This window comes from Labeo rohita, chromosome 12 (assembly GCF_022985175.1).
Source record: "Labeo rohita strain BAU-BD-2019 chromosome 12, IGBB_LRoh.1.0, whole genome shotgun sequence".
Classification (NCBI taxonomy): Eukaryota; Metazoa; Chordata; class Actinopteri; order Cypriniformes; family Cyprinidae; genus Labeo; species Labeo rohita.
The window spans coordinates 27096235-27123092 of record NC_066880.1 but is presented as its reverse complement, the minus strand read 5'-3'; the positions used below and the strand labels follow the sequence as shown (position 1 = coordinate 27123092).

The 26858-nt window shown below is 33.6% G+C and overlaps 1 protein-coding gene across 1 annotated transcript; it reads right to left on the bottom strand.

The window, feature by feature from the left end:
* On the bottom strand, window positions 1–26858 carry LOC127173893 (uncharacterized). The gene is made up of 27 exons (XM_051123960.1): window positions 26759–26858; window positions 26560–26617; window positions 26248–26268; window positions 20209–20382; window positions 19967–20124; window positions 19780–19866; window positions 18380–18464; window positions 17432–17580; window positions 14977–15073; window positions 14831–14871; window positions 9528–9545; window positions 9307–9379; window positions 9164–9190; window positions 8848–9018; window positions 7950–8101; window positions 7583–7684; window positions 7398–7470; window positions 6894–7060; window positions 6596–6787; window positions 5390–5462; window positions 3944–3970; window positions 3657–3827; window positions 3312–3463; window positions 3162–3230; window positions 2810–2882; window positions 1272–1435; window positions 1–1138 (listed from the first exon to the last, which is right to left on the bottom strand). Exons 2-27 carry the CDS (start codon window positions 26615–26617, stop codon window positions 899–901), a joined length of 2814 nt encoding a protein of 937 aa, XP_050979917.1. The 5' UTR covers window positions 26759–26858; the 3' UTR covers window positions 1–898.

Here is a 26858-nt window from a genome sequence, read left to right as displayed (position 1 = left end):
TTGACTAAGAATATGGCTTTATTTTTTGTATAATATACATATATTAAAATAATGGCTAAAACAAATATTTCTGGATTCATTGAATCAGGTATCAACCAGAAGGCACAAGCGTTTTGACAAAACAAACAGTCACATGTTGGAGCAAAGAGAAAATACATAAGTTAGCACTTAAATTACCATTTTACCATTTAGAGAAACCAATCCCCTTGTGTATATACTGTACATATTAAGGCTTAACCAGAGTAATACTGAAGACCTGCGATTCCTATGGGAGAGAAGGAAAAACAAACACACACACACAAACCCCAACTACCGACATGCGCTACTGAATGACAGTCAAAACAAGCACCAGTTACATCTGTTAAAATCACTGAAAGACTCTTTAAAAATCTTTGCTCTTCAAATTACTCAAACTAACAATGACAAACTAACAACACTGCAACTCAGCTTCAATTCCTGTCTACACTCAGATGATGACTCAATACCTCTAAGGAACTACAGTACAGATCTAAAAGCTTCATTACATCCTAAAGTGTGAAACTGACAGTATTAATTGTAGAGTCCAACTCAAGTGCACAAGTTTCAAAAACACCCCACCATACAATAAATATATATTTTTTTTAATTTTTAATTTAAAAATTAGCTTAAACATACCCGTAAAACAGTGAGCTTTTGTATAAAGTAATAACTTCGTAAAAGTGTTGAATGCAAGTATGGATACTATTAACCATTTCTTTCAAGTTTTGCATGGGACATTAACTGATAAATATCTGAAACAAGTAGAATTCTTAAAGAAAAAGGTTTTCACAACCTAGTAAAATTACTTGTACTTTACATTCATTTATATTTTTTAACATTTAACTCATTCCACAACATTATCAGCCCTTCCAGTCAAATCCTACCAGTATGCGCTTTCTAAATCAAAAGCAGGATAAGGTTCAGTGGTTTGACAGTCAGAAGAGAGGTCTAGAATATCCAAGTTAGACGCTGTTTGGGAAACCGAACCAGTCTCTCCAATACCGGCCACCTGAGACATCACGATCCTGCCATTGACCGGCTGAACACCCCTGAATGTGTCCACCATTAGAGGGGAGTTGTTTGCCTTGTTGATGTAAACACTTGTACTGAACAGGTTGATCTAATAGCGAGAGGAAATTAAACCAAAGATATCAGAAATCTTTTTTCAACACTTCATAACTGATATAGGGAGACAGAAGTACTTTGGCAGTTAACAACTCTGCGAAACAAGCTTTTGTCCCCAAAAGACTTACCAAATCCCAGCTGACTTTGATGGGGTCTTTGAAGACGGTCCAAATCACACCTTCATTGCAGCTTGGTGTGGTCAAAGAGCCAAGATAGCGGTAATATTTAGTCCTGTCCACTCCAGTAAGAAGGTCATCCATAGAGATATACTGAGTGATGCATGCTTTATCACCTGAGAAGCAGGAAGGGCATTAGAAAAGTCAAATTTATTTGTATAGCTCTTTTCACAAAAGCAATTAAGAGATTTAAATAATGGTCAGTTTTGTGCAAAGCAAAGTACTAATGACAATAAGATTGTTCAGACACATGTCTGAAGTAATTAAAAGAGAAGTCTAAAAGAGAAAAATTTACAGATAATGTACTCACCCCCTTGTCATCCAAGATGTTCATGTCTGTCTGTCTTCAGTCGTAAAGAAATTATGTTTTTGAGGAAAACATTTCAGGATTTTTCTCCATATAATTGACTGATATGGTGCCCAGAGTTTGAACTTCCAAAACGCAGTTTAAATGCGGCTTCAAACGATCCCAAATGCAGTTATAAGCGATCCCAGCTGAGGAAGAAGGGTCTTATCTAGCGAAACAATCTGTTATTTTCATAAAAATACTACAATTTATATACTTTTTAAATCTCAAAAGCTTGTCTTGTCTTGCTCTGCCTGAACTCTGTGTATTCTGGCTTAAGACAGTTAGGGTATGTCAAAACTCCAATCGTATTTTCTCCCTCAACTTCAAAAGGGATTTTAAAACCATCCTACATCGCTGCAGAAGTACTGACCCAATGCAAAGTGAACATGCAAAGATCGTCAAACATACTTAAAGGTAAAACAGCGATATAGGACAATTTTGAAGTTGAGGTAGAACATGAGATGGAAGTTTTTCGACATACCCTAACTGTCATGAACATTTGGGATCTGGGATCTTTGAAGCCGCATTTAAACTGCATTTTGGAAGTTCAAACTCTGAGCGAGAAAAATGCTGAAATGTTTTCCTCAAAAAACAATTTCTTTACGACAGACAGACAGACAGACAGACAGACAGACAGACAGACAGACAGACAGACAGACAGACAGACAGACAGACAGACAGACAGACAGACAGACAGACAGACAGACAGACAGACAGACAGACAGACAGACAGACAGACAGACAGACAGACAGACAGACAGACAGACAGACAGACAGACAGACAGACAGACCGACAGACAGACAGACCGACAGACAGACAGACAGACCGACAGACAGACAGACAGACAGACAGACAGACAGACCGACAGACAGACCTGGAAGTGGACTTCTTTAAGAGATTTGGGTAATGGTCAGTTTTGACAGAGTAAACAATTCGGTGCATGACGTCAAAGTACCCCAAGAGCGATTAGAAAGAGAGCAGACGCCTATGCATGCTTTCTAAATCGCTCTCACTGATGTCATGCACTGATCGATCTGCACAGCACCGCTTTAAGTTGAACACACCTAATAATTTAATTACCTTGCTCTTTTATTAAAAAAATATGGCAAGTATGTTCCACCTTTGCCACCTGAAACTTGCCTGCATTGGTGATTGTAGACAGGTAAGATGTTAAGGTCTTCCAGCTGTCTGGTTTTCCAGTGTCATAAGTGGCCTGCAAGATCAAAAAAAATAAATAAATAAATAAATAAATAAAAAAAATAAAAATAAAAATACACTCAAACAGTTTACTGCCCAAACTGTCTTAAAAACAAATAAATAAATAAATAAAAAATAAAAAAAAAAATTGCCATCTATGGTTCGATGAAGGGACTTTAACAAACCTTCAGTAGGTTCTGTTTCTTCTAACAAGGTGTTCACCGAAAGGTTGTTGCAGGAACCAAAACTGGTTCCCCACACACACATACAGTTTTTAAATGTGTATGAATCATACCTCAATGAAAAAACCAAGAGCAGCCAGTATAGTTGAGCCATTATGTGCAGCCTTATTCACTATGTGCAGCTGTAAGAGAGAGACAGGTGATGAGGAATAAAGTACTAGTAGTTATACTATGAAATGAGAAGTTATACTAGATCATCTCACCTCCATAGGGTATTGTTTGCCATCCACAGTGTGTTCAGATCCAGGCATGAAACTCCCATTACCCCAGTGAAGATGAAATTGCGTACTGGCAAAGCAGCATGGCAGATCACCTCCTTCCACGTGCATTTTCTTGTGATCAAGTGTAACTTTAACTGAAGACAAAACACATGGAAGAAGAGGGGGAAAAAAAAAAAAAAAAAAAAAACACACAACAACAACAACAACAACAACAACAACACTTGAACCAATAACTCCTGCATGCTGAAGATACAGCTGTACAACTGAGTGCACAAGACTTGTACAGTCTTGTACACAAATAACAATAAAGAGTTAAAATGTACTCACTTGTCTTGCCAGTGTTTTTAATCTCAGTTAAGGTTGTGTTATCATCATAGCCAGTGAAGTTGAAAGGGGTCAGATTAGCATTGGCCTGGACATTGGCAGTTATGATGTCTATTGGAGACTGTTGAGTGCCATTACAGTCTTTTTCTGCGATTATGGGCCAAGTGACATCACCTGAGATGCAGAAAGCACTTTAAAGCAAAGCTTACAAAGACACCTTTTCCATTATGGGCCTTAAAAATGATGAAAAATAAATTATAAAAAAAAAAAAGTATAGGAGGAAGACTTACTGCATGATGGCATGTGATAACACCAAGCTGAGAAGAGCCAAAATACAGAAAGATTAACCTGCTAAAGTAACTTGAACATGATTCAATAGCCCCATTCAAATTACAATTATTTTTCATGGGGACGTAAACCATTTTGAACATTTACAGGGGCTAGTCTGATTTTATTGCCATACGAATCCAGAACGTCTATGTTTTTCCTCCCACCATCCTGTAAAAATCCAGATTTTTGATAAACACTTCATGTTTCTAATTTAGTTGCCATCCAAATCTACATCTGAGTTTACAAGATAGATAAATAAATAAATAAATAAATAAATCCAATAAAACATGATTCAGCAGTCACCATTTAAATCCCTTTTGACCACTGCCCAACATTATATGATAGGCCTAGCTATTGCACGTCGCTGTAGTTTGCATGCATATTTATTACGGAAATGCTGTAAAGTGTTTACAAGAACAATATTTCATAACTGCTCCACCACAGCAAGTGGGAGCTGTTGAGAACAAAAAGAAAACCATGTAAACATTTGAAAGGGGTCATTATTATGGCAGCAACAGATAGGCTAAAAATACAAGTTTAAAATGCAACAATTATAAACGCAACTATCGGGTTTAATTATATAAAACTATAGCGTGTCTATTTTCTTACACAAGAGATTTTAAAAAAACAACAACAAAAAAACAACAACAACAACAACAACAGTATATTATAAAATATGTTTGGAATAATAATAATAATAATAATAATATTAATAATAATAATAATAATAATAATAATAATAATAATAATAATAATATCATCATATGGTATTTTATTCACAGCAGACAATCATCCAACTGGCAATTCGAGCAGTACGTTCCAGGTTTGTAGCAATACAGAACAGAGTTATCACTGAGGTGCCATGTAAATTTATTTTTACAGACATCCATCTATGGATCATTTGGAGTAGATCTCAAGCATTTAGTGTGAGAACCAGTGATTATTAATGACGACGTTTGTCCGATGATTTTAATCACTGAAGATTTCATTGTTGAATGCAGATACTGTCGATGGCTTACTTTAACTGCCTGTTAATATAAGAGCGATAAATATGTAATCCTATATAATTTTTTAATCAAATAAGAGGTATATTGTAGAATTGTGGTGGGTTTAATAATGTATGTTGCATTTAAATGCAAGTGGTTGAAAATTTAAAGAATAAAACATTGGTGAATGAAAAGTGGGTGGAGGTTTTCTATTGTTTAACACACTGAAGGCGGCCTGTGAGCCAAAATGTTTGTGTCTTTGTCCTCTGGTAATGGATTAAAAAAACAAAAAGAAGTATGTTTTATGCGAGTGTGAATCATAGTTTGCTATACAGACATCCATGAGAAACAATTGCCATCCAAATAAGACTAATGACATAAGTTTGGGAAGATGAATCATATCACATGGACAAATCTTACCTACAGATGTTGGTGCACCATGTGACGCAGGGAACAGAAAAGCTGCAAGGCAGGTCATAAACCAAACATTCATCTTGGAGTGGGAAAAAAAGAGACATGCATGGGTTTGTTACACATTTGAAAAATTCTTAATTATTTTAAAATAATAGTTTTATATTAATATTACGCTGCATATATAGTTGTAGGTTATACCACTGCCATCTTACCATTTTATTTAATTCAGTCAAATTCCACTAGTTCAGTTCACTAACTTCCCCTATTTTGATTAACAAACAAAACCCAGCCAAAATGCTCTTGAACCTGTAAAACCCTACAAAAAGGACTACCCTGAAAGCTTTACACTCAAAAGCTTTAAAAGGACAAACAAACTTATGACTGCCAAAAGCAAATAGGTGACAGGTGTTGCCTTTTAGGGTGTCAGCCAATTAAGGCCAGTTTGGATTGGGTGAAGCAGGTGCAGTAGGTCTCCACCCCCAGAAGCAACCAAAAGCAACTTATGTCAGTTTCATATGTTTTCGATGATTTATATGTTAGTCGGCAAAAACCGTTTTCAACATTGATGATAATGCTTCTTGAGCAGCAAATCAGCATATTAGAATGATTTCTGAAGGATCATGTGACACTGAAGACTGGAGAGTAATGAGGCTGAAAATTCAGCTTTGCATCACAGAAATAAATTGCATTTTAAAATATATGCAAATAGAAAAAGTAGTATTTCACAATTGTTATTTTTATCCAAATGTAGCCTTGAGCATGAGACATTTTGTTATTAAACAGCAAACATTTATTATTCCATTTTCAATAGCTGTCATTCTTTAGACATTCACAACATAAATCACAGTCACCTAACATTGAATAAAATTACAGATAATAGAGGGTTCTTATAAAAATAAGCAGTCTGTATGATTTCAGCTGTTTTAAACTAAAAGTTAGGGATAAAAAAAAAAAAAAAAAAAATTGATATCCTAAGGATTTATGTTAACTTCACAGATAACATATTGTGCGTTAAAAAAAAATACACTTGGTAAAAACAGAAATACAACTGGTTGAAATAGGAGCAGCTGGTGTCATCAACTAATAACAAATCTTTTCCCAAGATTCACAAGTGACAAAATCAACCATGATCAAACACAATCAATAAAGCACACAATTTATAAGAGCAATAAATTAAAACCAGCTCATATATGTGCAAAAAGCATATTTCTACAGCCAGGACAGACTGGACAAAAGTAGTACTGTGATAACAGATAAAAAGGATGATGAAGGTGCTATGGATCCCCCTGAGACCTGTGACGTCACAACTCTGCCATTCAAGGGCTGAACTCCTCTGAAGTTGTTTGTGTTCAGAACTGAAGCGCTTGTGTCTTTGAAAAGGACTGTTGTGCTGAAGCGCTTGATCTGTTTGGAGAAGTAAAGTAAATAAAGTGAATTTTTTACTCATCCGGTAACAGACTATTATGATATTTTGTATGAGTTACTGTGCCAAAGAGTTGTCTTTACTTACAAATTCATGACTGACTTTGATGGGCTCCTTGAACACAGTCCAAATCACAACTTCATTACAGCTGGGTGTAGTTAGGGAGCCTTGGTATCGGTAATATTTAGTCCTGTCAACACCTTCCAGCAGACTGTCCAGTGTGATTTGATTCATGATGTCTACGGTTGTATCACCTAAATAGACAAAATAGTGAATGGGGTGTAATGACACTGCTTGGCTTGGCTGTTGGATGATTTGTTGTTAAGTCATATTGGTGGAGATTGGATATTAACTAAATATTCCAATGTTTAAAGATTTACTCAGACATGAAAAACCCGTTGTTTTTGTCCATATAAAGAAAGTCGGTGTGGACCACTGTTGTTTTAGACCCTGCTGACTTTCACTGTATGGACAAAAACGGTTGAAACATTCTTCAAAATATCTTTGGAACTGGAGGGTGAATAAAGTTGATTTTTGGGTGAATCACTCACAGAACAGACAACTCAGGAAGCTTACAAATGATTTGTTTACCTGAATTGCGGATGTTTGCCAAATAGGATGTTAGGATATCCCAGCTTTTTGTTTTGTTTGCTTCACTGGTTCCCTGTTGGTTAAATTAAAATGCATATATAATACATACACATGCACACAACCATGCCATGCATATGCTTTTAGGTTTGTGTTTTCCTTTAGATAATAATAAATGTCATGCTCACCTCAACGAAGAAACCAAGAACAGCCAATCCTTGGCTGTCACCGGCAGCTACAGCAGCTGACACACTCCCGTTGTATTTTGAATGGACATTTACAATGTGCAGCTACGAGACACACAAGAACACAAGGGTTTTTATAGACCTCAGTGGTTTCACAAAGAACATTCAACATCCTTTTGCAATTCTTTATAATGAAAGAAGGTTCTTCAGATTATTAAAATGGTTCTTTTAAGAACCATTTAGGTTCTTTGTGGAATCAAAAACAGTTCTTAAAAAGATTTTACTCATGCTCAGGCTGATTTGAGGAGAAATGTTTAAAATAATAATAATCATTCCAATGCATTTGCAGAGATAATTCAATCATTCATACCTCCATCGGGTACTGTTTGCCATCCACGGTGTGTTCGGAGCCAGGCGATGTGGTGCCATTACCCCAGTGGAGATGGAATTGTTTAGGGTTGTATAAAGCTGGAAGACCACCTCCTTGCACTGCCAACATCTCATCATCCAGGTTGACCACCACTGCGAAGACAACAAACATATTACACCAAATTTAACACTGCAATACTGGCACAGAAGCGCTTCAGAAGTAGCATTTAGGTCTCTTTACGTAGGCTGTTCAGAAGCAGCATAAATGCATTTACACTGCAATTACAACTTTATACTTTATGTGCTGTTGTGCATTAATTTAGTCTGGCTTTTATGCAACATCACATCTTCACACTGAATTCTGAGCAGGCACACAGCTTGGCTGTGTAAAGAAGTCTTTAGATACAAGTTCCAGGATATACTATACATTGATACTGAGCGTCACCGATGATTGATGATTGCCAGTGTAGGCTCCCACTACGGAGTCAGTATCATTGAACACAAAGAGGCATCAAATAACTTTCCTCCTTCTGTTGTTTAGCAGTATATCAACGACATCTCTTTGCTAGCTTGTACTTTTGTACTTTTCTGTGCGACCTTTTTAATGTGATGCTTCTCATGTTACCGTTTCCTAAAGACGGATTATGGTATTCCTCATTTGGAAGTCACTGAATACATCTGCTAAATGATTTTAGCAACTATATATATATATATATATATATATATATATATATATATATATATATATATATATATATATATATATATATATATTTTGACTAGAGCATATATATATATATTGTAAAGATTAACATATCATGAGGATCAGTACAATGTGCATTGAAATAAATGCAATTAATATCAGCAAATTAAGGTTTCCAGCGTCCAGTGATCCTTACCGGAGTCGCCCGAGTTTACAATTGACAGGAAGGTGGAGTTGTCATTAAAACCGGTGAAGTTAAACGGGGTCAGGTTAGGATTGCGCTGAACATTTGCAGTCACAATATTAATGGGAGATTGCTTGGATCCACTGCAGTCATGTGGGGCAATCTTGGGCCAGGTGGCATAATCTATTACAAATCAGGAGTAAAAAAAAAAAAAAAAAAAAAAACACACACACAACTTTAGAACAAGGTTTTAATATACTAATATTTAAAATGTATGTCAATGTGGAATATTTAAATAAATATTTAATAATATATAAATTACACTTACTGCATGTTGGTTTGTGATAGCACCATGCTGTTTAGGATGAAATGATAACATAAATATAACCAATGAAAGTTCATATCAAAAATTAAAAACAAAAAATTAAACGATGCATTGCGTAAATGAAGTTGAACTTCAGCTACACTCACCCACTGAAGAGTCCGCACTGTGGACGGTGGGACACAGAAGAGCAGCGAGGCAGGTTGCGAGCAAGACAATCATCTAACAACCATCAAACAATAAATCAGTACAACAGAAAAATAATACAGAACACAACTGAATTCTACTTTGTTAACAGTTATTTTAACCTGCGAAGTGAGATATGAAAAATTAAATTAATCAAATACAGGTAGCTCCGGTTTTACTGTACCTCTTCGACTTGATTCACCTGTCAGCATGCAGGAATAAGATGAGTTGGCTTCATTCCCGCCTTTAGTACTCCGCTCACCTGTAGTGGGTGTGTCACTTTCATCAGTCCATCTGCTTACGAAAAACTACATTCCGAGCCAAAGCTCACGTCACACTGCTAGGCGTCGTGTATCTTCGCATTTTTCTTTTTAATTATCTAATCGCGACTTAACCTGTCAGGTATCACTTTAATCATGTGCTTTTGCCCCCTCGTGATTGAGGGTGAAAACGAAGTTCATTACAAACCGCTTTCTTTCAGCCTTTAAAATTAGTCAAAATAAACTAAGTACGTCGAAATGCGTTCCAAACTTTTTCAAAATGAATGACTGTAAAACAGCCCCAGTTTAAATTATTTAAATTATTTAAAAAGGTAAATGTTCTGAGTATCCTTAATATAAGGCTTCATAAAAACGAGAAATCGGTGACTAATCCTTGTAATGTATTTAATATAATTCTAAATGCAACCATCTGTATCATCATTTGTTGATGTCTTTCAAGACATGATCGTTCTTCCGTAGCATGCAAAGGCAGAATTATATAAACAGAAACCATTAGCCTGTATTGTTACTGTCAATCATTCTCGTTCTTTTTTTAGAGGTTATTGTAAAGGGCATTTAGAATATCACGAATGTACAGATGAATGACATCGGATGATTTTTAGACTAGCCTACTTTATTTAGTAACCCTATTTGTTTAATTCTTACTTTAGAAAGGTCAACTTTTGATGCTTATTTACTTTAACTTACTGCAGTTGTTTTTGGCCCATTAAAGAAGTCACTATCCAAACCGAATGCATGAGAAAATGTTATTCCTCTACGAGGTGGCATACACTCCTTGGAAAATATATACAGTTGAAGTCAAAAGCGTACATACACCTTGCAGAATCTGCTAAATGTTAATTATTTTACCAAAACAAGAGGGATCATACAAAATGCATGTTATTTTTTTATTTAGTACTGACCTGAATAAGACATTTCACATAAAAGATATATAGTCCACAAGAGAAAATAATATATTTAATTAAAAAAAAAAAAAAGTCCACTATGTTGTTACCTAAAAGAACCACATCTGTTTTTTGTTTTTTTTTTGTGTAGTGATACTTGTTCATGAGTCCCTTGCTTGTTCTGAACAGTTAAACTGCCCGCTGTTCTTTGGAAAAATCCTTCAGGTTCCACAAATTCTTCGGTTTTTCAGCATTTTTGTGTATTTTAACCCTTCTGGGACATCAGTGTGCTTTTGAACTTTCTGTAATAGTTGCATAAGAGTCATTCAGTTGTCCTCAGTGTGAAAAGATGGATTTCAAAATCATACAGTCATTGTTGGAAAGGTTTCAAATACACAAAAACGCTGAAAACCTAAGAATTTGTGGGACCTGAAGGATTTTTCATAAGAACAGCAGGCAGTTTAACTGTTCATGACAAACAAGGGACTCATGATTTTCTGTTATGTAATGACGTCTTTGGGACATGTTTTTTGTTGGTGCGGCAACACTTTTGTAGTGTTTATATATTTTTTGTTTTAAATTATGTTTTCTTCGAAATAAAAATAAAATGAAATAAACAACTATCACTAAAAAAACAAAAAACAGCTGTATTAAGTATTAAGAATCAAACGTAGCCTATAAATGAGGTCATTTTTTATAAATTCAACTATTATTTTCTCTTGTGGACTCTTGTGTAAAGTTTTTTATGTGAAATATCTTATTCAGGTCAGTGCTAAATAAAAAATAACATGCACTTTGTATGTATATATATATATATATAATGAGTTTAGGGACTCAACTAGGGAGACAGACGGTAACAATGGAATTTAAAATATTAAGTATACTTTGGGTATAGATTATATACATTAAGCATATAAGCTACAGTTACCATTTATGGTTCTTGTATGAGCTGTATGAGAAACCGGAGATACATAATAAGCTATTGCGTAATAAGAACATATTCAATATAAAAAGAGGTTTCAATTCTCGAGGAGATACCCACATTGCCATTATTACTGTGTACACACCTTTAGCAGTAATTACAGTTGCTCATTTTAAGGATAGGCACAACATTTCACAATGCACATGTCTCCCACCTCTGCATATTAATTTAATTTCAATTCTACTCCTGTTTATGCTGGGATGTTCCATGAAACTAACCTTCTGGAATGAGTCATAAAACCAAAGAATGACATAATCTCAAGCTCATCTATGGTATCCTGTCTCAGTCTCTGCTTGTAAATGTAATTACAGCAGTCAAATGGCAGCCATTCAAAAGTAACTATGAAGCTTTTTTTCTTTTTTGGCAGTCAAACATATAAACCACAAGGACATCATTCAATTCATTCATCAGTCAAACATTTTATAAGTGCCTTGATCTTTTTACAAGGCTCTTAAAATCAATACATTACGCTCTTCAATCAAATTTGAAGGCATTTCTGTAATTTTGCCAATTTAAGAGCACAGAAAATGCCAGGATGAAGAGGAGGAGATAAAAATGTCTTTCCACATGGGTAACACGTGATTTCAGCAAGGTGTCATGAGTGCCTCACTCTGTCTTTATCAGTTTGATCTGTTTCAGTCTCTTGATGACTGAAAAGTATTTCAAAACTTCCATAATATCTTTGTAAGCTGTCTGTAAGCTATCTGCTGCACCGCCTTGTGCACTGTTAGACAGTGACACGTTAAAAATAAATTAGCATTTTACACACTATGTGATAAATGCATCCCTATACAAATGCTGATCTTTTATTATAATAAAAGTATTTTGTTCCTAGGTGCATTTTAAGCCTTTAGGTCTGACTGGTTTGTGTGGAATTCCATCAGACAGCACTTGTTTTGTGACAGATTATGACTGATACTAAAGTTTGGGTTTGTCTCATTTTGAATGAGATGCAGCCGCTTTCATGGAGCTTTACTGCTTTCTACAATTAAATCCTTCACTTTGGTCCTTACAGTTGTCTTTCCTGTCACTTTCCAGAAGACATTTTAAGAAAACTTGCTTCCTTTAAATTCCACATATAGTAAAACGGTATAACAAGGTTTCTCATTCTTGAAACTTTAGTTTCAATTTGTGCATCTGGCTGTAAATTTTAAGTATATACAGGCATAAATTTGTTGTTTGAGATACATAGGAAAGAAAATCGCCAAGAAAGTTTTACTGGAAGAACAGGAAAGAGAAACCCTGTTCTTTAACAAACTTACCTAACAAACAAGACACACCTGGAAACAATGTACGTGGGCACTTCAAAATACCAAACAAAAGGTTTTAAAATGAAAGTACAGCAATGGCAAAACCAAAGAAAAAAGCTATCATCATCCCAGTCCTGCCCAAAAAATCAGGACAGAGATGAAATCCTTAGGTAATTGTGCAAATAATATAGACAAAAACTGTACAGCAGATATTGCCAGATTATATAAGGAAAGTCGTGACCTGAAATCAAGTGACTACTAGAGCATGTATTACATTGAAAGTGCATACCACAGTTGCACTCACATTATCAATCATGTGAAAACACTCATCTTAACATCCGCTTGTAATGGCATGCTGCCCACATCACTAGCCTGGAGCTTCTGTTTGGACTATCAAAAAACAAAAAAAATGTGAAAAAGACATGTCTTTGAAACTGTCAGTAAGGTCACTTGATGAACCAGTTATCTCATTTCAAGATGTTGCACATACTTGTAGGGCTGTGGCTTTTGATGAGCTGTGTCGACATTACAAGGGTTCTCTGTAAGAACATTTGAGCAAGATTTGTCATGTTACATTTACATCTTATCAGTCCATTGATCCCTAAATAGGTCAAGTGGTTTGAGAGAATGGTTGTATGGAAGCATGCCTATTTAAATTGTACTGATAATACTAATAACATTTTGCATCATAAATTTTACATTATTTATTGTTCTATAAACCAGGAATAATCATAGTTGCACATTTCAGATTAATAAATATTACAGCTGTCTCTGTATCCCTGGTGTTGTCAAAAAGCTTGATTGTAATTCTTTTGCTCTAGCTATTTCCATCACAGCCACAGTGCTTAACAACAACAGTTTTGTAAAATGAAGTTAGGGAAGCTGGCATCAAACTCACAGCTTTGCGTTTTTATTCTCCTAGTCTCCTCTTTCATTCTTTTCATTTTGCGTGTATATGCACATTCAAAAGAAATAAGGTCATGTGGTTTCAATTGTTGTTTGGCACAGTGGAGCACAGTTTTAAGTGGCCCATAAATGCATTTGTGGGTGTGTGACCTGTCATTAAATCCTTGCGTATTCAACTTGTATTAACCACGCAGCACCCTCCATTAATATTGGCACCCTTGGTAAATATAAACAAAGAATGTGAAAAAAAAAATATGTGTATGCTGAAATTTTACTCACACTCAGGCCGTATAAGATTTTAATTGAGTTTGTTACTTCAGCAGAACAGATTTAACATAATATCACTTGCTCACCAATGGATACTCTGCAGTGAATGGGTGCCGTCAGAATGAGAGTCCAAATAACAAGAGTCACCCACAAGCTACGTTTGTAATGAATAAATGCAGCATCAGTGCTTCCAGTATTGCTTTCTCCAGTCATCTCGTATAAATCAGGAGAGGAATATGCACAGACCAAGCCGCGTTTACAAGCAAAAAGAGTTTAAAACCATTCTAACCACTTATGTTGGTAGCCAGTTTTAAGCAAGTATTCATTTTTAGGTGACCTATTCTTTTAAAGGAGGACTCCGCTTCCAGAACAACAATTTACAAATAATTTACTCACCCCCTTGTCATCCAAGATGTTCATGTCTTTCTTTCTTCAGTCGTAAAGAAATTATGGTTTTTGAGGAAAACATTTCAGCATTTTTCTCTATATAATGGACTGGTATGGTCCCCCGGTATGGTATGGTGGTATGGTATTTGTAATCGTGGTACTTAGCAAGGTAGTTAAGGATAAATGGATCTAAAATATGGTCTTGCAGAATAAGCCATGAATATATGCTTTAAACGTACTAATAAACAGCCAATATGCTAGTGATATGCATGCTAATAAGCAACTAGTTTAATAGTAAGAATTGGTGCTTAAAATAAAATGTTACTCCAACTTTTTTTTTTTAAGGATAAACATATTGTATGCAAAATCCATATAACTACAGTGTATATTCCTTTTTATATATTTAAACAAAATTGATCAATGATGTACCTTTTTTTGTGGGATTAAATTGCATTGCTTTTTTTCTGCTTCCACACAATGAGTAAAATAACAGCTTTTGTATTTAAACTATGTGCATAATTTTGGGATTAGAGCTCCTGAATGGTTGACTGCTCAGCTGCTCCTGCATGACCTGAGGTAAATATGGAGAAAAAGACAGGTCTGGTTAATTATAGCTCTCTAATTTCAGTTATTTATGGCTCGCACTACACTGCATACATTTCAAATAAACAACCACCTGTGGCGAAAGCAGAAGAAAAGATCACACGATTGTTCAGAGGCTGCCGCGGCCGATACACGTTGTCGAAACCAATTTTTGTGGGGAATCTGAGCAGCTGCAGAAACAAAGAAAAGAGTCAGGAAGGAACAGTTGAACTGAACAATGACATTTTTTCTTATTTTACTGATCGCACTGATTTAGCAGAGGTGCGTGTGTATGCTGTCACATGCTTAGATCACAAGACCATTGCACCTGCTGCCAAAGGAATTTTGTTCACATGTGTAGGATGCTGTAAGAGATGAGCATGATAACAGATGACGGTTGAAAGTTGAAAAGATGGAGGGATATGGGGAAGATGGAGGCTAGACTACATGACAGTATTATGACAGTCAGATAGAACAAATGATATGCACACATGAGGACAAAACATATATGGGCTTGTCAATCAAAGTAGAGTTATGTACACTAATACAATAGGCAGTGTTTGGGTAATGTATTACAAGTAATGCGAGTTATGTAATCAGATGACTTTTTCAAGCAAGCAGTGAAGTAACGCATTATTTTTAAATTTACAAGAAAAAATGTTACTTAACCACCAGTTACTTTGTTTCCCATTTACTGACTGACAGCTCTCCTGCCCTTATGTTGGGAGAAATAGGTAAGTGCAGAGGCGTTGTGTGCAATGTGTAAACATGATGTTACTGTAGTTCTAGACTAAATGTAAACATGCACTTAGTCATTTCACTTGCATAAAACAGATTCATATTCCTCAAAATGAATGAAAACAGTGATATGCAAACTCAGAATATGATGCAAACATGCAATAATTAAATGTTAAATAACACAAATATCCTTTATTTATTTAAACCCATTTTATTAACCAGTGTCTTTGCCGCTGACCTTCAATGATCCAATTCAACCATACTAATAAAAAAATCACTTTAAATTAAGCTAACATTTGTCTCTTTTTTTTCCTTCTGCGTCTTATTCTTAATCAAATTTTCAGATGGGAATTTGCCAATAATAGATTTTTTAAAATTAAACAACAATTTTAATTAAACAAGCATGGCCAGTCCCCAAAAGTAACACAAAAGTAATGTAATGCATTTCTTTCCATAAAAAGTAATTATTGTAATGCATTACTTTTAAAAGTAACTTACCCCAACACTGCGAATAGGAGATTGTGAAACATACAGACTGCCTCTATAAGGCAGAGACTTTGATGATGCATTTAGAGAGTTGTTAACAAGTCTTTTAAAACACATTGTTTTTTTATTATTCTGGACCTGAAATGACAGAAAACTGTTAATGTGCTGCATGTGTGTTTGTTTGTATGTGAGGGAGTGACACCCAATTTTTGATTAAAAGATAATAATAAATTCAACAATAAAAATGTCGAATAAAAATAAGTTATTTTTAAATAAGAACAAAATAAAACACTTGAACACTGAAAATATAAATATTTAATTTGTTTACCTGCAACCATATGTAACCATTAACCAACATGTCTTGACAAATTATTATTGAAATATTAACTTCCTTCAACTAAATATTTTATATCAAAGGGTTTGGGCTGAAAAAAGTTTTAGAATCCCTGCATCACATGAACAAACAAATTAATAATCATGAAAACAGCAATGACATTACACATCCAAAATTTTTAAAGCAAAATGGTATGACAGACAGTAGTGAATATGAATAAATTGCTGTCATTGTGTGAATAATATGTAATCCATAAAAAAAGTAACTATAATCTTATTATGAGCATTTTAAAATGTACATTACTGGTCAAAATGTTAGTGTTATGTACATATTTGTTTATTTATTTATTTATTTATTTAAAATACTTTGATTCAGAAAGCATTTGCTAAACTAATTAAAAGTGTCAGTAAAGTCATTTATAATTATCTATTTCAAATAAATTCTGTTCTTTTGAACTTTATTCATCACCCAATCTAAGTTAAAGTTTTATCTTCTTGCCCGGGTATTTAACTAATCTCATTATGTTTTTATCTTATCTTCCTGGTTTTCATGTATCTTATACTCTGTAAAGCACTGTGGTCAACTCTTCTTGCGTTTATTTGTGCTATATATTAATGAAATCAGTTCAAATCACAACAATCTTTTTTTTTTTTTTTGAGCAGCAAATCAACACGAATGATTTCTGAAGGATCATGTGACAACTGAAGGACGGTGTAATCACTGCTGAAGATTCAGCTTTGTATCACAAAAATACTAACTTACATTTTGAAATATATTGTAACAGATAACAGATATTTTAATGTGTCATGATATTTCACAATATTACTCTTTTTACTGTATCTTTAATCAAATAAATGCAGCCTTGGTAAGCAATGCAATTTGGACTTGGTAGATGATAATGCATAAAAGTCCTTCGATCTTAGAGGAAAGGAATAAAAAGGAATTATTTGGAATTGGAAAAGAATATTCTCTGTACCAGATCTCTGCTGACCCTAATTGGATCCTTGAAGATGCTCCAAACCACAGCTTCATCACAGGGAGGAGTGGTCAGTGAGCCATTGTAGCGGTAGTACTTGCTGAGATCAACCCCCTTTAAGAGCTGATGCATAGAAAAGGACTCCGTAATGTTGACTTCGTCTCCTAGTTGTGAAATAAAAATGAGATATTGAAATATGCATAATATTTCAACAATACAGCCATGAAGGTGTGGCCTTTTGAACCAAGCAGCTTTCTGTCTGTCAACAAATTCGGGTGACCAAACTGAACCGGTTGCGAAATCTGCATGAGGAAATCTTTTGCGAAATTCTCGATTGAAATGACTAAATTTCATACACAAAAAGCCTGCATTTGTTTGACCCAAAGTACGGCAATTTTGAAATATTTTTACTATTTAAAATGACTGTTTTCTATTTGACTATATTTTAAAATGTAATTTATTCCTGTGATTTCAAAGCTGAATTTTTAGCATCATTACTCCAGTCACATGATCTGTCAGAAATCATTTTAATATTCTGATTTGCTAAGTAGAATTTTTTCAGGTTTCTTCGATGAATAAAACGATCAGAAGAACAGCATTTATCTGAAATAGAAATCTTTTGTAACATTATAAATGCCTTTATCATCACTTTTGATCAATTTAAAGCACCCTTGCTAAATAAAAGTATTTATAAATTATTAGATACGTATTAAGTATAAAAAAATATAAAATATTTTAAAATTGTACACTTTTTGCTGTACTTTGGATCAAATAAATGCAGGCTTGGTGAGCAGAAGAGACTTCTTTAAAACACAAAAAATACAGTTATTATATTATTATGCAAGTGTTTTATATTATTAGACTGATGTCTGGTGCACATTCTTGCACTGGCATTTTTACCGGCTGCCGCCAAATATAAATTAACAATTAAAGTTGTTAGTTATTTTAAAATGGTTATTTTACCCTTTTTTGGTATTTTTTGGAGATAGTTGGTGAAGCTTTCCCAGACATGTGACGTCTCCATTCCTTTTTCCTTTACATTGCCCTCCTAAAAGCAAGAAAAAAAACTGAGTGGAATGTATCTTTTTCATAATTTATTTTTAACTTTCTCTGAAATCCTTAAAAAACGCTTACGTTGGGTAACTCAAAACTAGGATTTCTATAAGATATTCCTCCATTCACTGTGTTTTATCAACAGAGGGAGGGTGGACATTAGATTTAGTTGTGTCACTGCATTGTAAATATCCATTTTACAATCATAATTAGCTAACCACAAATGCTTGGCAAGCACTGGCTCAATAATAGACATCATCAGCAGGGTTATTATAGGTTACAGGTACTTAATTAAAACCAAAATCATAAAAAAGCTGAAATAAAATAAACATGACCTTAATTAAAATAATAAAATTATTTACAATATGTAGAGGACTCTTATAATAGACAGATATGGTATAAACATTTTGAGTAGACGTCACAGTCAAGTCACTTGCAGCTGCGTGTGCATAGTGGTTGCAGAAAAACACTGGTAACAGGTGGAGGTGAACGGGTAAAATCCATGGAACAAGAGAAAAAAATAATTTTATAGAATACTGCAGTCAAAGGCGCCATTTGAAGCTAAACGCAGACGTTTAAACGGACACACTATGGATGAAAACTGCTATGATCACTCTACTTTTAAAGCATAAATTTGTTTTAAACAATAGGTCTACATAATATAATTATGACATAATATAATTATTTAAACCTATTCCTATTAACATAATTTTTTTTTATTATTTTATCTCACAATTCTGACTTTTTTCTTTTCTCACAAATGCTTTATATCTCCTAATTCGGACTTTATAACTCGATTTAACAAAAGTGAGTTAATTCTGAGAGGAAAAAAAGCCAGAAGTGTGGGATATAAACTCTGAGCCGAGGGGAAAAGAGAGAATGATGAGTTGTTTTTCCTCTAGAGTTGTGGGATATAATGTCAGAATTGTGAAAATAAAATCAGAATTTTTAAATATATATATATATATATATAAATTAAATTCTGACTTTATTTTATATATATTTATATTTTTTATAAATATATTATATATATATATATATATATATATATATATATATATATATATATATATATATATATATTTGTTTTACCTTTTTTTATTCTTTTATTCCATGGCTCCATAGACTGCCACTAAGTATTTTGTACCGTATCCGTGTATAGCCGTAATCCTATCTCTCCCCGGTTTTCTGCAACCATGCTGCGCGCGCATCCCGAATGTTTACAAACAGATAATTGGTCTATACTTCCTAAATAAATTGTCGATTTAAATGGTAATACTGTCCTCTAGTGGATGCAAAATGCAACTCACAATAAAAAAGCCCATCACAGCAAAGCCGTCTTGAACTTTTGCTGCGGTGCTGTCAGTAAGATCACTTCTCCGGCTTACAATGTGCATCTGCATAGAAGAACACAACATGTGAGTCTAAACGCAAGCGACATTTTTAATGTGTCACAACTCGGTATTTCCCACATCTCTTGCAGACCTCATCTCTCACCTCTAGAGGCGATCTGTGTCCGTTCAGGGTGTGCTCGGATCCCGGATGGCACATTAGGTCCTTTCCACCCCAGTGGAAGTGGAACTGCAGGACGGTGTATTTGTGCTTTAGACCTCCTCCTCGAATTCCCACTGCTCCTGCCTTCAGCTCACATTCAACTGCAGGGAAACATGGAGGGAGACGTGGATGAGACGTGCAGTGTGTTGACGTGTGTACAGCAGGCTATATGCGTGATTCCACACCTGTGTGCCCGTTATTCTTCAGCGTCTTCATGGTGTGTGGACGGGTGAAGTTAATCAGGTCAAAAGATCCTAGATCTTGGTTTTTAATGACTTTCTGAGTGTCAATGTTGATTGGAGACTGTTTGCGCCCATTACATTTGGGATAGATTTTACCCCAATGTGGGAGAGAGTTTTCTTAGAATAAATAAATAAATAAATAAAAGAATACAGTTTATTTAAATAGCACATTTCAAATTAACTAAATAAGCATATTAAAAATATTTTTGAATGAAAATCTAAAAAATACATAAATACATAAAAATGACATACAACAAAATGACTAAAACTTTTAACAAAAACTATTATCTAAACTATGTAGATATAAAAATATGAAAACAAATCCAAAATATTAATACAAACTTAAATAGTATCCCAGTGATACTAAAATAACACTGGCAATATGACAGTTTTTCTATTGAAAAATAATAATAAGTAAATAATAGCAACAGCTGTGCAACATACATTTTCCCTTAGTAAAAAAAAAAATAAATAAATAAATAAAAAATGTTCAATGTGAACTTTAACAAGTTTTTACTTTATTGTGTAATGTGTAATATATATATACTACCGGTCAAAAATTAATGACTACAATTACAATTTTTAATGTTTTTTTAAATATGTTACCTTCTGCTCACCAAGCCTGCATTTATTTGATCCAAAGTACAGCAATTCCCGTGACAAAGCTGAATTTTTAGCATCATTACTCCAGTAGAATTTTTTCAGGTTTCTTTGATGAATAGAAAGTTCAGAAGAACAGCATTTATCTGAAATAGTAATCTTTTGTAACATTATAAATGCCTTTATTGTCACTTTTGATCAATTTTAAGCATCCTTGCTAAATAAAAGTATTAATTTCTATTGTTTCTATTCTAATATATGTATATATTAGGGATGTAACAATACAGTCAGTCCACGGTTCAATACGTACCTTGGTTTTTAACCACGGTTTTCGGTTCAGTTCAGTTCTGATATCTTGCCACTACAGTGTTTTTTTTTTTTGTTTTGTTTTGTTTTTTTCAACAAATTAACAAAATACTCCCGTAAACCTCTGTACCCTGGAAAAAGCTTTAGTTTAGTATATGTCTGCTTAATTTTTCTTGTGAGAGAGGTATTTTTTTCTATTTTTACGCAAAATAGAATGGGTTTCATTCACAATGGACGCCACAGGGTGCCGTCGTGCTGAAGATCCACATATGCGTCAAAGAAGTATCACTGATTACGTTCCGTTCCAGCTTCTCTAATATGGATAAAGGCATCGCTATTAATCATCTTAAAATTAACAAGCCTCTGGGGAATGATGGAATTACAACAGAATTTTTCTCACAAGTTTTCTCACATCTTATTAATAAAAGTATCTTGAAAGGCATTCTTATTAGGGATAGAGAAATAAAGATCGGCCCGTTAGCGGATGATACTGCTCTTTTTTTAAGAGATGCCTCTTGGGTCCCTGTCGCAATCAGCACTGTTGAAAAATTTTCTAAAGCTTCTGCTTCTCTTTTTTTTTTAGATTTATCTAAATGTGAGTTACTTTCAATTAAAGAATGCAAACTATCCACAATTAAGAATATTCCAGTTACAGATAAGATTTCTTATTTAGGAATCACTTCATGTAAAATTCAAAATGACAGATGTGCATCTAATTTCTCCCCTATTATTGAAAAAAAACAGAGAAAATTAAATTTATGGTTGCAGAGATACTTATCTCTGAGGGGAAGAATATCACTTGCAAAAGCGGAGGGTATTTCCAGACTATCATATGCTGCTCAGTCTCTCCATGTTGATAAGAACACTCTCAAGAATACTGACAAAAGGTTATTTCATTTCATATGGAAAAATGGCATACATGACATAAAAAAAAATCTGTGGTTTTAAATACACTGCAAAAAATGTTTTTCTTACTTAGATTTTTTGTCTTGTTTCTAGCCAAAATATCTAAAAATTCTTAAATCAAGAAGGATTTTCTAGACAAGCAATAATTATTGTCTTGTTTTCAGAGAAAAGAAATCAAATTTATTTGAGTTTTTGCTTAGAACAAGCAAAATAATCTGCCAGTGGGGTAAGCAAAATAATCTTATTTCAAGATGAAAACAAGATTATTTTGCTTGTTTCGAGCAAAAACTCACTTAATTTTGACTTGTTTTTTCTGAAAACAAGACAATCATTTTCACTTTTCTAAAAAATCCTTCTTAATTTAAGAATTTTAAGATATTTTGGCTGGAAACAAGACAAAAAATCTAAGTAAGAAAAGCATTTTTTGCAGTGTACCTGTGAAAATGGTGGTCCCAATATGTTAGATTTGTGTACATTTAATAATACTCTTAAAATCAGTTGGGCCAAACACTTTATTAAAAATCCAACCTCTATCTGGAACTTTATTCCACATTACGTTTTCTCCAAATTTGGTGGTTTTAATTTTTTATTACTTTGTAATTATAATATTGAAAAATTACCGGCTAAATTATCTAATTTTCATAAGCAGGTTCTTCTTGCCTGGGCTTTGTTAAATAAGCACAACTTTTCCCTTCATAAATAATTTATTTGGAACAACCATAATATTCTGTATAAAAACAAATCTCTTCTTCTAATAAATCAATACGTTTGTTATTTCTTAATGATTTTGTATCAATTTCAAATGTTACTGTTTACTGGAATGATGTTGGCTCTGATATTGCCTGGAGGAAAGTTTGGTTGATTCCAAATAGATACTTAATGACTAATTAGATCAAAGAAGTTTCTTTTCGAATTATCCATCGTATATATCCTGTCAACACTTTCTTAAAAAATAAAAAAAAAGATATTGATACAAACTGTTCCTTTTGCAAACAGCACCCAGAGACTATAGCGCATTTATTTTGGCACTGCCATTACCCTAAATTGTTATGGAAAAACCTCTCTTTATTTGTTACTGAGAATACTGATAAAGATTTCCACTGGAGACTGGAGTAATGATGCTGAAAATTTAGCTTTGATCACAAGAATAAATTGCATTTTAAAATATATTCAGTATTCAAAAATTATTCAAATAGATATTCAAAAAAATTTCAAAAAGAAAGCAGCTATTTTATACAGCATTTATAATTCTATAATTTCTATCCTAATATATATATTAGGGATGCAACAATACAGTCAGTCCACAGTTCAATACGTTCCTCGGTTTTTAACCACGGTTTTCGGTTCGGTTCAGTTCTGATATCTTGCCACTTCAGTGTTTTGGATTTTTTTGCAACAAATTAACAAAATACTCCCGTAAATCTCTGTACACTGGAAAAAGCGTAGTTTAGTATATGTCTGCTTAATTTTTCTTGTGAGAGAGGTATTTTTTTCTATTTTTAGAATGGGTTTCATTCACACTGGACGCCACAGGGCGCCGTCGTGCCGAAGATCCACATATGCGTCAAAGAAGTATCACTGATTACGTTCCGTTCCAGCTTCTCTAATATGGATAAAGACATCGCTATTAATCATCTTAAAATTAACAAGCCTCTGGGGAATGATGGAATTACAACAGAATTTTATGAGACATTCTCTGAACCCTTAGCTCCATTCCTTGCAGAAGTCTATGCAGAGAGCTTTCTGAAATCATCTCTTCCTCCTAGCTTGACACAAGGTGTGATCACTTTGATCCCAAAAAGCTAAAAAGGATCCACTTCTTATTGAAAACTGGCGTATAATGTGTTTACTGAACACTGATTACAAAAAATCTTGCTCAAATGTTTGCCCAAAGATTACAGAAATGAATCGCAGTCTGGCTTTATTAAAAACAGGCATATTTCTAATAATATTAGATTAATTTTGAGATATTCTTGATTATTCCAATTTGATTTCAGAAGGCAGTTTCATCTTTTTTTTTTAGACTTTTACAAGGCATTCGATACAGTTGAGCATTCTTTTATTTTTCGTTGTCTTCAAAAATTTGGTTTTGGTGATTTTTTTTTATAATGCCATCAAGACGCTTTATGCAAATAGTAACTGCTCACTAAAATTTAGTTTTGGTATGTCAGCCAGATTCAACATTCAGAGGGGTATCAGGCAAGGATGCCCTATCTCACCTTATCTCTTCCTTCTTGTCGCCCAAGTTTTGTCACATCTTATTAATAAAAGTATCTTGAAAGGCATTCTCATTACGGATAGAGAAATAAAGATCGGCCCGTTAGCGGATGATACTGCTCTTTTTTTAAGAGATGCCTCTTGGGTCCCTGTCGCAATCAGCACTGTTGAAAAATTTTCTAAAGCTTCTGCTTCTCTTTTTTTTTTAGATTTATCTAAATGTGAGTTACTTTCAATTAAAGAATGCAAACTATCCACAATTAAGAATATTCCAGTTACAGATAAGATTTCTTATTTAGGAATCACTTCATGTAAAATTCAAAATGACAGATGTGCATCTAATTTCTCCCCTATTATTGAAAAAAAAACAGAGAAAATTAAATTTATGGTTGCAGAGATACTTATCTCTGAGGGGAAGACTTACTTGCAAAAGCGGAGGGTATTTCCAGACTATCATATGCTGCTCAGTCTCTCCATGTTGATAAGAACACTCTCAAGAATACTGACAAAAGGTTATTTCATTTCATATAGAAAAATGGCATACATGACATAAAAAAAAAATCTGTGGTTTTAAATACACTGCAAAAAAATGTTTTTCTTACTTAGATTTTTTGTCTTGTTTCTAGCCAAAATATCTAAAAATTCTTAAATCAAGAAGGATTTTCTAGGCAAGCAATAATTATTGTCTTGTTTTCAGAAAAAAGAAATCCAATTTATTTGAGTTTTTGCTTAGAACAAGCAAAATAATCTGCCAGTGGGGTAAGCAAAATAATCTTATTTCAAGATGAAAACAAGATTATTTTGCTTGTTTCGAGCAAAAACTGACTTAATTTTGACTTGTTTTTTCTGAAAACAAGACAATCATTTTCACTTTTCTAAAAAATCCTTCTTAATTTAAGAATTTTAAGATATTTTGGCTGGAAACAAGACAAAAAATCTAAGTAAGAAAAGCATTTTTTGCAGTGTACCTGTGAAAATGGTGGTCCCAATATGTTAGATTTGTGTACATTTAATAATACTCTTAAAATCAATTGGGCCAAACACTTTATTAAAAATCCAACCTCTATCTGGAACTTTATTCCACATTACGTTTTCTCCAAATTTGGTGGTTTTAATTTTTAATTACTTTGTAATTATAATATGGAAAAATTACCAGCTAAATTATCTAATTTTCATAAGCAGGTTCTTCTTGCCTGGGCTTTGTTAAATAAGCACAACTTTTCCCTTCATAAATATTTTATTTGGAACAACCGTAATATTCTGTATAAAAACAAATCTCTTCTTCTAATAAATCAATACGTTTGTTATTTCTTAATGATTTTGTATCAATTTCAAATGTTACTGTTTATTGGAATGATGTTGGCTCTGATATTGCCTGGAGGAAAGTTTGGTTGATTCCAAATAGATACTTAATGACTAATTAGATAAAAGACGTTTCTTTTCGAATTATCCATCGTATATATCCTGTCAACACTTTCTTAAAAAATATAAAAAAGATATTGATACAAACTGTTCCTTTTGCAAACAGCACCCAGAGACTATAGCGCATTTATTTTGGCACTGCCATTACCCTAAATTGTTATGGAAAAACCTCTCTTTATTTGTTACTGAGAATACTGATAAAGATTTCCACTGGAGACTGGAGTAATGATGCTGAAAATTTAGCTTTGATCACAAGAATAAATTGCATTTTAAAATATATTCAATATTCAAATAGATATTCAAAAAAAAATTCAAAAAAAAAAAGTAAAATAAAGAAAATAGTAAAAATATTTCCCACTATTTTGGATCAAATAAATGCAGATTTGGTGAGAAGAGAAGAGAATTCTTAAAAAAAAAAACAAAAAAAAAAAAACATTAAAAATATTACTGTTCAAAAACTTTTGACTGGTAGTATATGTATATGTATGAACATATTTGATTTGAGGGTAATGAAAATGTAATGTTGCTCACCACAGCCAAAGTAGCACCATTCTAAAACACATTTGGAAGAAAAAGAAAACAAGGTCAGCTCTACAAACTGCTTTAGACTCTTGTTTACATTGGGTTGAGGTGTAAGTGAGAGTGGCAAAAGAAGAGACACATGTCAGAATAAACTGTTAAATCAAATAGTGTGTACATTTTGTCTGACACTTATATAGTCCTGTGTTCTTGATTTGTTTTTAGAATAAAAATCATATGCATTAATATATACAGTGAATTCAGTGAAAACCAAAATAAAGCTGATTCAACCAACACGGCAAGAAAGTGACAGAAAATACTCACCTTTTGCAATGCTGAAGTCAGACAATAAAATACCGACCACACATGTCATGAGAAGCATCTGCTTGTTAGAAATAAGCATTTTTAGCACATTTCCACATTAAATCATCACATCTTCAATATTTTGAATCTAAATATGCTTCTTAAAACATTTTAGCTACTGAAAATTGTTCAAAGCATTCTTTTTAGTTTGACAACTTACCGTTGCACAAACTACAGTGTCTTTATTTTTGTCCACAGTACAGCAACAGGTTGGGCTATTCAGGCTGTCGTTGCCTCTGAATGTTTGTATGTGCTACTAG